The sequence below is a fragment of the Octopus sinensis genome, linkage group LG9 (genome assembly GCF_006345805.1).
Source record: "Octopus sinensis linkage group LG9, ASM634580v1, whole genome shotgun sequence".
Classification (NCBI taxonomy): Eukaryota; Metazoa; Mollusca; class Cephalopoda; order Octopoda; family Octopodidae; genus Octopus; species Octopus sinensis.
This window is the reverse complement of record NC_043005.1, coordinates 17138098-17153781: the sequence shown is the minus strand read 5'-3', so window position 1 is coordinate 17153781 and position 15684 is coordinate 17138098. Positions and strand designations below refer to the sequence as shown.

Here is a 15684-nt window from a genome sequence, read left to right as displayed (position 1 = left end):
TACACACCCATTAACTACAGTGAATATGTGTGTGTGTGTGTGCACTCACACGCACACACTCAGAACTATGTGTGTAATCATCATCATATTACATCTGCTTTTTCATGCTGCCAAGGAAAAGCAGACTAAACGATGGAGATGTGTGTGTGTGTTGTGTGTGTGTGTGTGTGATAAGTATAGATAGATGCCAGTATATGTGCTTAAGAAGTTCTCTTCACAGCCACATGGTTCTTAGGTTCAATTCCACCATGTGGCAATCGGGGCGGGCAAATATCTTCTAGTATATCCCTTAGCTGACAAATACCTTGTGAGTCAGTGCAGCAGAAGGATACTCTGCAAAGCTCAGTGTGTGTGTGTGTGTGTGTTGATGCATCTTTGTCTTCACATCACATAAAAACTGCAAACAAATTCCACAGTACCAAATGGTATTTTTCAATTGCAATATTTTTTCTTTAACCCTTTCGTTACCGTATTTATTTGGAGATGCTCTGTGTTTCTTTCAGTTACTTTGAATATAACAAAGAATTTAGTAAAATAACTTGGTTATCATTCAGCTAGTGTTAGGAACATAAATTGTGACTAAGGTTTGGTGGAAGATTTTAATTCAAAACTTATGAAAACATGACATTTGTACTACAGAGCCAGAGCCGATTTCAGCCGGGTTGGTATCAAAAGGGTTAAATCAGAACTACAAGGGTAAAGACCCCCTTCGGTCATGAATGGCCATGGGATCGCAGCTAGAAAGTTCCCCTCCTGGGCACAAGTCCAGGCAAAGTTGTTTATGGAAGACCAGCAGTCACCCATGCATACCAGCCTCCCCTCTTCATGCCACTGATGTTGTCCAAGGGAAAGGCAAAGGGGCTAATACAGCTTGGCACCAGTGAATTCGCAACTCATTTCTACAGCTGAGTGAACTGGAGCAACGTGAAATAAAGCGTCTTGCTCAAGAACACAACACACAACCCGATCCAAGAATCGAACTTACTACCTCATGGTTGTGAGCCCAACTTTCTAACCACTGATCCATGCACCTTCAAATCAGGATTTACCATTGTTGTGTTGAACTTCAGAGGATTAGAGAAAATATTATCTTGGCTTGGAAACCCATTTCCCCTGTTGACATGTCATCAGCTGATTTTTTTTTTTACTTTCAAAGACATAGAACAAGGGATCCATACTTGAAAATCCTTACCTGCTTCCAAGCAAAATGATATTCCTCTGGTCCTTTGAACATGGGTTCTTTGAACATTGCCTGCGCAAGTTTTCATGAAAGGTTGCAAATGAGCAACACAGAAATGGTTAAAACACTAGCTTCTCCTCTACGGGGTTTCAGACTTAGTCCCATTGCTTGGCTCCTTGAGCAAGTATGTTCTCCTGTGGCTATGGGCCAACCAAAGCCATGTGACTGGATTTGGTAGACAGAAACTGCAAAAGCCCATCACGTGTGTGTGTGTATATGTCTGTGTTTGCACTTCTAAAATTACTCAGCTATGAGCAGTGCCCTTGCTTTTTTTTCTCCTGTCAGTAGGTCAACTGCTGGCTTCGTGTCTTTAAAGATGTATATGGAATAAGAGATGCCTTACTTAGAAAATGTGGCTAAAGGTTACCGACAAGATGAGAATCCAGCTGTAAATTAATGCCTTAGTAAATATAATCATCTCACTCAGTGCTTCTGAAACTATCTGATGTGGCATTTTTGTTTTTTCCAATGTGCCAGAGACTGGTAATATTTCATCATCATCATCATCATCATCATCGTTTAACATCCGCTTTCCATACTAGCATGGGTTGGACGAATAACTGAGGGCTGGCAAACCAGATGGCTGCACCAGGCTCCAATCTTGATCTGGCAGAGTTTCTACAGCTGGATGCCCTTTCCAATGCCAACCACTCCGAGAGTGTAGTGGGTGCTTTTTACGTGCCACCGTAATATTCTTTTCTACTCGAGGCACAAGACCTGAAATTTCGGGGTAGGGGCTAATCGATTAGATTGACCTCAGTACACAACTGGTACTTAATTTTTTGACCCCAAAAAGATTAAAGACAAAGGTGACCTCGGTGGAATTTGAACTCTCGCCAGTTTCTGCCAGCTCACCACCTTAATATATTCTTTTCTATAGTAGGCACAAGGCCCAAAATTTTGGGGGATGGGGCCAGTTGATTAGATTGACCCCAGTACACAACTGTTACTTAATTTATTGACCCCGAAAGGATAAAAGGCAAAGTTGACCTTGGCAGTATTCAAACTCAGAATGTAAAGACAGACGAAATACCGCTAAACATTTCTGCCAGCTCACCGCCTTATTTCTTAGCTATATTAATTTATTACCGAAAACAATATATATATAATGAATATAATAAAAGTTGACAATTTTATCTTATATTTATATTTGTAAACAAATAATACAATATTACATAACCATTATCTAAGCATTTTATAATGTTTCTTTCTTTGCTGGAAACTTGCTGTGTACCGGCAGCTGATAGCTTGCAGACCGATGCTGGTTCACAGACCGGCGCTTGTCCACAGACTGGTGCTTGTCCACAGACCGGTGCTGGTCCACAGACCGGTGATGGTCCACAGACCGGTGATGGTCCACAGACCGGTGATGGTCCACAGACTGGCACTGGTTTGCAGACCACCACTTTGAATAGCACTATTCTAACCCATGCATAGACATAAAGCGAATATATACACACATGTATATATCAAGGACAGGTTACTTGCACTGTTGGTATGGCATTCAAATTTTTGCTTTTCTTATTTTCACCATTTTTCTCTTTTACTACTACTACCACCACCACCACCACCATTACTACTGCTGCTGGTACCACCACCCACCAGCCGATGGTTAATGTATGCGAGTGGTTTTATAGTGGAAACCAGCCCAGGCTACAAAACCGATTTGGTTTCTCATTACTGTTGGTTTGCTAAAGTAAATGTTGCATGGAACTACATTCCATTCCGCTGTGTGGCTGTGATGGTAGTCATGAGGGAAGCGCTGAGGTACAGGTAATGAAGCCTTAACATTTTAGGTATAATAATCATACCTGACATGTTATGGGCTGGCGGGGGCAATAGTACTGACTGTGGTGGGTATTTAACTGGCAACAGCAGCGTTGTTGTTGTTGTTTAGGCAGAGATCAACTCCCTGATCAAGCAGTCTATGATCAAAGCATAATTTACTGACTGATATATACCTCTATACTTACACCACACATACTGACACAGATGTATCGCTACTGTACCTCTGCTACTAATATGTACCTTTACTATATCTCATATAGCAACAAACACACCCACATATTCCTGTACAATACCTCCAGTTATATCTCATACACCTGGGATTTGTGCCTTCATGGAAGTACCAACCAACATCCATATCCTCTGGAAAAAAGATGACTTATTCTCCTGCCTATAGTCTTCTAACTACAAGGTGGCCAGCTGACAGAATCGTTAGCTATGCCGGGCAAAATACTTAGCGGTATTTTGTCTGCTGCTACGTTCTGAGTTCAAATTCCGCTGAAGTCGACTTTGCCTTTCATCCTTTCAGGGTCGATAAATTAAGTACCAGTTGCATACTGGGGGCCGATCTAATTGACTGGACTCCTTCCCAAATTTTGGGCCTTGTGCCTAGAGTAGAAAAGTATATTCTTCTAACTACTTTAACTCTTTATTCTTCTATTTTATTTCTTACTAGCACTATGACCTGGCAACGCCGGGTCATAGTGCTAGTGCATGCATATACAGCTGTGTTTGTGCGCACATACACGCGAGTACTGTCCAAATCTCCAACCAATCACATACAGCTAGCTGGCATTCAATTGCTGTATCAAGTTTCGGGCATTTTGATTGGGTTTTGGATAGAAAATTCACAAAAAAGTCACTTCTATTGATTTTTTAATGGCTTTGCGGAGTGACTGGGGAAATGTAAAGATGTGCACGACCACCACCCTTGGACGGTTTTGAATGACCATAGAAAGTGCGAGCCCGCTAACTGAAAAATTGTGGATTTGTATAAAGAACACACACACAGACATTTTGCCGTTTACATATATAGATAAACTGTGAATCTATTTTATTCCTTGGAATAAAAATTGTGATTGTACGCATAATATATGTTTTGATATGATTCAATTGATAGATTTTTTTTTTTCAAGATATTTTTCCAATTTATGGTTTCCTTCAATACTATACAACACGATATCTATATATTCTTATTTTCTATTTTTATATTTACTGTCTTAATTTGTATACGCCTGAAATCCCATTAGTGAAATTAACCAATCAAATTCAAATGCGTGTCTGTCAATTTGAACCGTATCAAAATATACGTTATATGTACAATCACAATTTTTATTCTATTTTTGATCACAACTGCTCCACAAAGGGGAACATGAAACTCTGAGCAGCAGTTTTTTTGTAATATTTTTGAAGCTTTAATAATAAAATAAATATATAGGCGTTGGAGTGGCTGTGTGTTAAGTAGCTTGCTTACGAACTACATGGTTCCAGGTTCAGTCCCACTGCGTGGCACCTTGGGCAAGTGTTTTCTACTATAGCCTTGGGCCAACCAAAGCCTTGTGAGTAGATTTGGTAGACGGAAACTGAAAGAAGCCTGTCGTGTATATATATATATATATATATTTATATATGTGTGTGTGTGTGTCTGTCTCTGTGTTTGTCCCCCCAACATTGCTTGACAACCGATGCTGGTGTGTTTACATCACCGTAACTTAGCAGTTCAGCAAAAGAGACCAATAGAATAAGTACTAGGCTTACAAAGAATAAGTCCTGGGGTCGATTTGCTCGACTAAAGGCGGTGCCCCAGCATGGCCACTGTCAACTGACTGAAACAAGTAAAAGAGTAATATATATATTTTTTTTTTCTGTCAGATTTTACCCCACCATCTTAGGTTTGCTTGATCAAACCTGACTTGTATCTGTACAATTGATATAAGATATATACTTTATCTTCTACCTTTTACTTGTTTCACTCATTTGACTGTGGCATGCTGGAGCACCGCCTTTAGTCGAGCAAATTGACCCCAGAACTTATTCCTTGTAAGCCTAGTACTTATTCTATCAGTCTCTTTTGCCGAACCGCTAAGTTACGGGGATCTAAAGACACCAGCATCGGTTGTCAAGCGATGTTGGGGGAACAAACACAGACACACAAACATAGACACACACATACATATATATACGACAGGCTTCTTTCAGTTTCCGTCTACCAAATCCACTCACAAGGCTTTGGTCGGCCCAAAGCTATAGTAGAAGCATAAGGTGCCACGCAGTGGGACTGAACTCGGAATCATGTGGTTGGTAAACAAGCTACTTACCACACAGCCACTCCTACTCCTATATAATATATATCTATTATATAAAATTCATTCTGTCTGTCTGTGTGTATGTCTTCTAGGATCTTGGGCATCCTCCATCCGATTGTGCTCAAATTTGATATGTAGATACCGACAGTATCAGGGCGTGTATAAGTCTTGAAAAAATTACAAAAATCGATTCCAGTTGAGTATGCGATCAATAAAACCATGGGAACATGCATTTGTATGTGCAAGTACATCGGCTGTTGCGATGTACTTACTGGTACTTTAAACTCTTCAGTTGTATATTTGTGTGAATAAAATCGTTTTCCTTTGGAATAAAAAGATGTCTATTTTTATTTCTTCTTTTGCTTGTGCCTCAAATTTTGGTTAAATCAGTGTTTGTTTCTCAAGGAGGGGGGGGGCTAGAGGACAGTCGGACAAGTTGTTTTGAGAAAATTTGGTTTAAATGTTTGACAACTCAGCACCGTCCATTGGACGGGGGACGTTTTGCTCCATGTTGGATCATTAGCCCCTACACGCAATTTTTTTCTCTCCTTGTTTCTCTCCTTGTTTCTTTTCTGTGTATCTTTCTGTCGAAGAGCGTAGGCTCGAAATGTAAAAGACTTGTTTTATTTCTATTCCTGAGCGCCATACTAATACAATTGTTTGTTTGTATTCCACCTGCCTTCGTCTTTTGTTTATTTTCGTAAACCTGCCTTCGTCTTTTGTTTATTTTCGTAAACCTTCCCGTTATATATATGTATATATATATATATATACACATATATGTATATATATATATATACACACATATACATACATATATATATATGTATATATATAAATTGAGGATATAATATTAAAATGATTATCAGTGGCTAGCATATAAAAAATGACCATATCGGTAAAATTTTTAAGTATATAATTATATACTTAAATGTGTGTTTGTGTGTTGAACTGAGTGGAATCCTAGTTGTGGCTGATGCCATTGCCGTTTGACTGGCACCCATGCCGGTGGCATGTAAAAAGCACCATTCAAGCATTGGGCCTCATGGAAGCAGTAACAGGTGACCAAGGCCCTTGGCGATATACCGTGCTTTGTGTTGACCTGTCAAGCCAAGTGAGACCGTAGTCATGGCTGATGCTGGTGTCAGGTCAATGGCATGTAAAAAGCACCCATTACACTCTGAGTGGCTGGTGTTAGGAAGGGCATCAAGCCGTAGAAACCTTACCAAATCAGATTGGAACCTCATGCAACCCCCACCCTTGGTTACCAGTTTTCAGTCAAACCATCCAACCCATGCCAGCGTGGAAAGCAGATGTTAAACGATGATGATGGTGATATATATATATATATATATATATATCTTACTGGATAACCAGAGGTGATCAAACTGTGGCTTGCACGCCACCTGGGGCACTATGACATTTAACGTGCAGCATGTGAAAGTTTATTGGCTGAGACACTTTTATTATCATAGCTGAATGTAAAAGGTAAAAAAAGTTTTATAATCATTTACAGAATGTGAACTGGGACGCCACTGGATTAAAATGCCGTTCAAATATTTAAGTATTTAAATCCAAATTTTAATACGAGGTTTAGAGTGAGTCTGAAGGAAGAAATGGTGAGAGGCAGGGAGATTAAAGAAATTTCAGGTCAGCAAGGGTTATAGAAGAATGTCAGAGGACTGGGGTCATGGGTAATAGGGTTAAAGGTTTACATATGCTGAAGGTGTGGGAGTAGTCGCAAGTAGTTTAATTAGTTTAAATCCTGACCTCGATCACATTATGTGCATGAATGCAATGTGAGACAAGATGCTGACAAAAAAAAAAAAAAAAAACAGGTTTTGTGTTAAAACTACTGCTGGGGGTGGCAGGTGGGGGGTAGGTTGTATCTCAAACTTAACATTTAGATTTCACTGTTTTCAGTTGAGTTTTTTAAAAATAATTGTACTCTTTAATTTAGTGTTAGAGCTGCTATCGGTATTTGAATTGCAAATCTATATTTAGCGCTAATTATTATGCACCACATGTAACAGTTTTGCTTTTGAAACGGTTCGTTGTTTCCCCCCACCCCCACCACCACCGCCACCGCCACCACCAAAAAAAAAAAAAAAAAACACATCCAGTTTTTGCTTGTTCACTTTAGTTTGTCAACCGTAGACACAACTACAGAGTACTTAGAAGCCCTCTATGTAATCACTTAACCTGCTAAAAATAACAGCCAAATCTCCCTCTCATCACATCTGCCATCTTAGAAAGGGAAATGTTGGATAAACAGATCTCAAAAAGACAGCTATTTCTGTTTCATACAACATTTTTTTTTAAAATTGGGTTGAATGTTCTTAATTATTGTATATAATTTTTTTTTTGTGTGTTTTTATATTTTTATATATGTTCTTGTTCTTTCTTGTCCTGTGATTCTATAAACTCATTACTCCATGCTTCGTCTCTGTATTTTTGTTCAAGTTCCCAAAACTGTTGAGCTTCAGTCAACAACTGATAAAAGGATATATATATATCACATGACCGACCAGACCATCAGATGTTTTACACATCGCTGGTCACAATGCGCATTGTTTTAGCCTTCGAATGACGCCACCCCGCTGGCTAAGCGAGCAGGCCAACAGAAGAGTGAGAGAAAGAGTGGTGAAAGAGTACAGCAAGGATCACCACCCCCTGCCGGAGCATTGTGGAGCTTTTAGGTGTTTTCGCTCAATAAACACTCACAACGCCCGGTCTGGGAATCAAAACCGCGATCCTACGACCGCGAGTCCGCTGCCCTAACCAGTAGGCCATTGCGCCTCCACATATATATGTGTGTGTGTGTCACATTATATGGATTCAAGTAATCTGATAATACTCATAAAAAAAAGGCTCCTTAATGTATCATTCTTCAAAACATGTAGAATATATAGTTCATCATCATCATCATCGTTTAATGTCCTCTTTCCATGGGTTGGATGATTTAACTGAGGACTGGCGAACCAGATGGCTGCCCCAGGCTCCAATCTGATCTCGCAGAGTTTCTACAGCTGGATGCCCTTCCTAATGCCAACCACTCTGAGAGTGTAATGGGTGCTTTTACGTGCCACCAGCACGAGGGACAGTCCAGCGGTACTGGCAACGGCCACGCTCAAGTGGTGTTTTTTACATGCCATCTGCACAGGAGCCAGTCCAGCGACACTGGCAATGACCTCACTCAAATGTTTTTCATGTGCCAGTAAGGCAGCGCTGATTTGAATCTTCATATTCAAAATTTCATCAAATTAGGAGTGGCTGTGTGGTAAGTAGCTTGCTAACGAACCACATGGTTCCAAGTTCAGTCCCACTGCGTGGCACCTTGGGCAAGTGTCTTCTACTATAGCCACGGGCCGACCAATGCCTTGTGAGTGGATTTGGTAGACAGAAACTGAAAGAAGCCTGTCGTATATATATATATATGTATATGTGTTTGTGTGTTTGTTCCCCTAGCATTGCTTGACAACCGATGCTGGTGTGTTTACGTCCCCGTTACTTAGCGGTTCGGCAAAAGAGACTGATAGAATAAGTACTGGGCTTACAAAGAATAAGTCCCGGGGTTGATTTGCTCGACTAAAGGCAGTGCTCCAGCATGGCTGCAGTCAAATGACTGAAACAAGTAAAAGAGTATATATATATTATATATATATATATATATATATATCCATCCAACCTTTCTTTCTGTCTATGTATCTCTCTTTCTCTCTCCACGCATGTCTATTGATTATTTATTTACTTTTCAGAGAAATTATCAGTAACCCCAAGATTCGGACATATGCTCGGTGGCCAGCCCTTAACTCTTTATGGACTTTGCTTTCCACAAGTTGAATCATTCACTGCAGTATTTAAGGAACTCAATATTACATTCCCATGTATGGTCAAAGACATTCTCATAGCAAGCTGTGTCACCCCCATGCTTTATACCACTGGGGATTTTACCTTGAATCTTAACTTCTCACCAAAAACGAGTGCGTTTGAAGAGAAATTTTCTGTTGGTAAGCCTTGTTTCAATTTTATATATTTCTTCATTATATATATATAATATATATATATATATATATATATATATACCGTAAATCTGAGTATAATCTGCATTTTTTCCCCCCAAAATTTAAAAGTCAAAATCTCTAGTGCGTACCATATACGAGGTTAAAAATGAAAATTATTTTCTAAGCAATGTCCGAGTCTCTATTTGCTGTCTGGCAATGTTTATTCAGATGCATTTTGTGATGTTGGGAGCGAAAATACCTTAAGCTAAGCCTGAAAGCAATGAAGTCATAAAATAATCATCCATAACCTGCAATAAGCAATATTTATTAAACGTTATTACTGTTACTTCTTTATTTTCTGCAAACAAAATGCACAAAAACGCTACACGTTTGCATTGTGTTATATATACAATAATAAAGGACGTTACCGTATACATTTTTAGAAACCAAGGACGTTATATAGACCTCCTTGACTCAAGTTAGAGAAGGGGTGCGTATCGTACGCAAGGTTTAGGTTTTCCATGGGTACAACCCCCTAAAAATCCCCTGCATATTATACTCAAGGATTTACGGTACATATATATATATATACACATAGACATATACATATCATTGTTTATAGTCATTCAAAAGAAAGTAAGAAAATGGAGATATAGCATTTAATAAAAAATTTATTATCTCCGTTTTCTTACTTTCTTTTGAATGACTATGATTTAAAAAACCTATTGTTTTATCAATATTATTATTCACAACAAATACCAGGTATTGAACCGGTAATTCATTGGATGATACCATCCCTCAATGGGGGCTAATTTAACCTCTTATTGAATATATATATATATATATATATATATCAAAATAAGCAACAAGGATATCCAAAGGTAATGCAGTACGATCGTTTCATGCAACTCCATTTAATTTGAACAATGCAAGTATTACATCAGTTTTAAAATGTAGAGCAATCTTCAGCTGCGTAGAAAAATATAGAATTTGAGTTAAATTGAAAAGATTCATTTTTATACTTATTCCATTTTATACTTATATACTTTTATACTTATTCCATTTAAATGGAATAAGTATAAAAATGAATCTTTTCAATCTTCTCAATCAATATATATATATATATATATATATATATATATATATAATATATATATATATAATATATATATATATATAATATATATATATATATATAATAAGGCACTAAAAGAGAATGACTCTCCCCAGAGACAACAGTGTATACATATATATATATATATATATATATATTATATATATATATATAATATATATATATATATATATATATATATATATATAATAAGGCACTAAAAGAGAATGACTCTCCCCAGAGACAACAGTGTATACATATATATATATAATATATATATATATATACACACACACACAGAGTAATCCCTCACCATATCGCGGTTCACCATGTAGCAGTTTGTTATTTAAGCTTACATTGATTCCTCCGTGGTGTTGTTTTGCATTTATAATAAAATAAATATATACAAATTAAAAAATATATATACAGTGCACTACTGTTTCTACTTTGGGAACGTAACATACATAGAGAGAAAAGGATTAGCTAGATAGACACACAGATAATATATATATATATATATATGGTAGTGAAACATGGGCTACCACAAAGAAAGAAGAGCAAAGACTGATAACGGCTCAAAGAGCCATGGAAAGGTCAATGCATGGTATCTCGTTGAGAGAGCACATAAATAGCAACATCATCAGAAAGAAGTCCGGCGTGAGAGATGTCATCGCAGAGTATACTCGCAGCAAGTATAGATGGGCTGGACACGTCGCCCGGCTTACCGATAATCGGTGGACGCACGCAGTTGTCGAGTGGTACCCGCGTGAGCGGAAAAGACCACCCGGAAGACCTCCACGACGGTGGAGTGACGATTTCAAGAGGACGATTGGGTTCACGTGGATGAGAAAGGCGCGATCCAGAGAGGAGTGGACAGCGTGCTGTGACCAGCGGTGTCAAATGGACGCCTGACGGACTGGTCGGTCAAAGTGATCAAAGTGATATATATATATATACACACACTTACATATGGTTGATTAAATATGAACCAATTAATAAACTGCAGAATTATGCAGTACCAATATATCTGAAATGCGTGTAAGGCTAAAAATGTATGAATCTCTGTTCTTTTATGCCTTGATAAAAACCACCCATTCCAGTCTATTCAAGAAGCACACATGCCGGTCCCACATAAACTGCACCAATGATGGTTCACGTAAAAAGCATCCAGCACACATTGTAAAGTGGTTGGCATTAGGAACGGCATCCAACCATGGAAACCAAGCCAGATCAGACTGGAACCTGGTGCGGCTCTCCTGCTTGCCAGCTCTGCTCAAACAAACCATTCAACCCATGCTGGCATTATACAAGGGGGCGCTGAAAAGTTCCTGGTTTTGGGTAAAAGAAAATACAAGAGGATCAGTTGATTATGATTTTATTCAACATATTCCCCTCTCAGGTTTACATATTTATTGCAACAGTTCTTCAGTTTTACCAAGCCCTGCAAAAGAACTCGGAGGGTAGGGCCTCAAATCAGGCTTTCTGCCTTCCATAAAGCTGGGAACTTTGCAGCATCCCCTCATGTATATGTATGTGTGTGTGTTTGTATATATATATATATATATATACACACACAATATATATATATATATATATATATATGGAGGCGCAATGGCCCAGTGGTTAGGGCAGCGGACTCGCGGTCGTAGGACCACAGTTTCGATTCCCAGACCGGGCGTTGTGAATGTTTATTGAGCGAAAACACCTAAAGCTCCACGAGGCTCCAGCAGGGGGTGGTGGCGATACCTGCTGTACTCTTTCGCCACAACTTTCTCTCTCTCTTTCGTCTGTTGGCCTGCTTGCTTAACCAGCAGGGTGGTGTCATTTGAAGGCTAAAACAATGCGAAGTGCATTGTGACCAGGGATGTGTAGCAACATCTGATAGCCTGGTTGGTCACGGTGTTATATATATATATATATATATATATATATATATATGAAAAAACAAGTCAAAAATAGAAAATGCTAAAATAATTTTATAGTGAACATTTCAGTACCGGTTTCGGTCATTTTGAGACCTTTTCAACTGTAACGATTAAATAATTAAATTTAGAAAAATTAGAAGAAAAGTTTTTTTAAAAGAATATTTCTATAGTAGTGTTCAGATTTAAGTGGCATTCTGCCTTTCTCTGACTCCCTTGTTTGCACTTGTGTGAGTTCTTGGAAGGGTAGTAGAGGAAGAAGGCTGGTGGGGAAAGGGGGATGGGAGAATCTGGGAGTGCCCTGATGGTCGTATTTTGAATGGTCAGTGGCGGCTGGCAGTCTCAGTTCAATTCAGGAGAATATTTATATTGACAGGCTTGTTGTAGAATTAGCCCTGCACAGATCCCAGATAAAAATTCCCCAAAACAGAAAAATAACTTTTAGCCAACACATAGATACTTGCGCCAACAAAAAAACACCAAACTTCAGAATTTTCCCCCTCTACCAATTTAGGGACGATACAACCTCAAGTAAAGAAAATCTCTTTATTACAAAATACAAGCCACACCTCAACTTTAGAATAAAAGAAAAAAATATATATACACACAAATATTACACTCCATAGAATCCATTACTAATCAGCCCCTTCATAGCTATACTTACACCCATTCATATTCCCCCTTCTCTGTTTTTTTCTTCTTCTTCTTCCTCTTCATCATCATCATTATCATCATCATCGTCGTCATCATCATCACCACCATCTTCTCCTTCTCCTCCTTCTTCTTCATCATCATTATCATCATCATCGTCGTCATAATCATCACCACCACCATCATCGTCATCTTCTCCTTCTCCTTCTTCTTCTACTTCTCCACCCCCTACCCCTTAACTTTGTCACTAATGTTTTTTAGTATAACACCTACGCTAATTCTACAACAAGCCTGTCAATATAAATATTCTCCTGAATTGAACTGAGACTGCCAGCCGCCACTGACCATTCAAAATACGACCATCAGGGCACTCCCAGATTCTCCCATCCCCCTTTCCCCACCAGCCTTCTTCCTCTACTACCCTTCCAAGAACTCACACAAGTGCAAACAAGGGAGTCAGAGAAAGGCAGAATGCCACTTAAATCTGAACACTACTATAGAAATATTCTTTTAAAAAAACTTTTCTTCTAATTTTTCTAATTTAATTATTTAATCGTTACAGTTGAAAAGGTCTCAAAATGACCGAAACCGGTACTGAAATGTTCACTATAAAATTATTTTAGCATTTTCTATTTTTGACTTGTTTTTTCATATATATCAACTCGTGTGTTCCTTTTCACCCTTATACATATATATATATATATATATATATATATATATATATATATATTATATATAGCATGTCCATGACTGAGGTGTTTTAATACCCAGCGCTTGAGTGTGTATATATTCCACCATGCCATTGCAGCCACCAGAAAATACATGCATCTACATTAAAGTATATGTAGCTAATAATGTGTATATACACACACATATACATTCATAGAGAGAAAAGGATTAGCTAGTTAGACACACAGATAATTTATTGGAAGCTAAAACCTCAAATATTGCTTGTCCAAATTTCTTGCTATGAGAAACTCAGAGGATAATTGGCAGAATTTCAGCTTCAGCTAATTTATATGCCATATTAGATCTAATAAGGAGTACTTCCTTTCTGTTGTTTGTTTACATTAGCCTGTATCCATATATATGTATATATGACATTACTTTGCTCAAATTTCAATTTTATATTAAATATATTTTTCACATTTCCTTAAATGTTGGCATATTTGTTTAGTTTGGAGTGAAAATTGTCCTTATTCCCATAATGTCTCAAAATCTTTTTTTAGCTTCAGTATATAGAATTTCTCAAAAATCTCGATTAATCGTGGACTTTTTATTGATAGCAAAATACAAAGAAAAAAAATCAATACAGCACACATGAAATAAACTATGGAAGGACTAACTTTTTTTTTTTAATTTGACAATGACGGTTTTATCAGTCATGTCATAATTCCTTAGATCCCTAATTACAAAATGCAGCAAAATCATCCCACTGACATCGTTTCATTCAGGAAAATGAAACCAAAGGTCTTTAAACATTTTAGGGAACTTGGGAGCATTATTGCTCCAAAGAAAGCAAAGAGCTAAAAGGGAAATCGGAAAAAAAATCTTTGATAAAAGCAATTAACATCCAACATAATCATGTCTTCAAAATGACATCTTTGAAAAAAAAAAAAAAAAAAGCTGTATCCTGTGTTTGTGTGTGTGATTTTGTAACTATATTATAAATATAATTCTAATGTAAGTGTCAAATTCAAAATTGCACTGACAAGACCTGTGAGATTGAAACACATATGCAATTAGTATATTATTGAATGACTGCAAAACAGATTAAATATGTCATTATTTATTTGTTGTTGCAAATTATTTTTCAAGTTTTTGTAAAGAAAATAAATCATTAAAACTTGTAAAAATTATTTTCATGTACAAAAATACAAGAAGTGAATTAAAAAAAAAATTGCAGATGATAAGATGAGGTGATCTTACTCTCATTATACAACCAATTTACCCTTGCGCAATGATAATCACATCCATATTAAAACATAAGCAGTCTATTTACAATATAGAACCACTTTTCCCTGTGGGGTTAAACCCCCAAATAGCAAGATGACAGTTGAATATACACTGTGTGGGTGTATGTGTGTGAATATATATGTATATATAAAACAAAACAGGAGTTTGTTCATAAATTAGTTATGTCATCTTACACATATTTCATTAACAATTCTTTTTATTATAGGCACTAGGCCTGAAATTTTAGTAGGGAAAAGGATAGTCAACTACTTTGAGCCCAGTACTCAACTGGTACTTTTTTCATTCACCCCCAGAAGGATGAAAAGCAGCACTTACACTGAGAACATAAGGACAGACAATAATTCGCTTGCCACCTTGGTATTTCATTAATAATATATATTATATAAAAGAAAACCTTATAAGCAGATTACGTTATGAAATCTTCAGAGGCTGCACAACAAATATAAATAACCTGTAATATTTATAATTGACATAGGACAGTGTTCTGATATATATATATACACACACTCTCTGTTGAATATCTATTCATTATTTATAGGTGCAGGAGTGGTTGTATGATAAGAAGCTTGCTTACCAGCCGCATGGTTCTGAGTTCAGTCCCACTGCGTGGCACCTTGGGCAAGTGAGTGGATTTAGTAGACAGAAATTGAAAGAAGCCCATCATATATTTATAATGGACATTGGA

The 15684-nt window shown here is 37.5% G+C and overlaps 1 protein-coding gene across 3 annotated transcripts in view; it reads left to right on the top strand.

Annotated features, from left to right (window-relative positions):
* Window positions 1–15684, top strand: part of LOC115215929 (sushi domain-containing protein 2-like) — a 266474-nt gene that overhangs the window by 184874 nt on the left and 65916 nt on the right. For all 3 annotated transcript variants that reach the window (XM_036505806.1, XM_029785291.2, XM_029785289.2), the window contains one exon: window positions 9090–9341. In XM_036505806.1, coding sequence (XP_036361699.1) covers window positions 9090–9341 — 252 coding nt within the window. The remainder of the gene's footprint in view (window positions 1–9089; window positions 9342–15684) is intronic.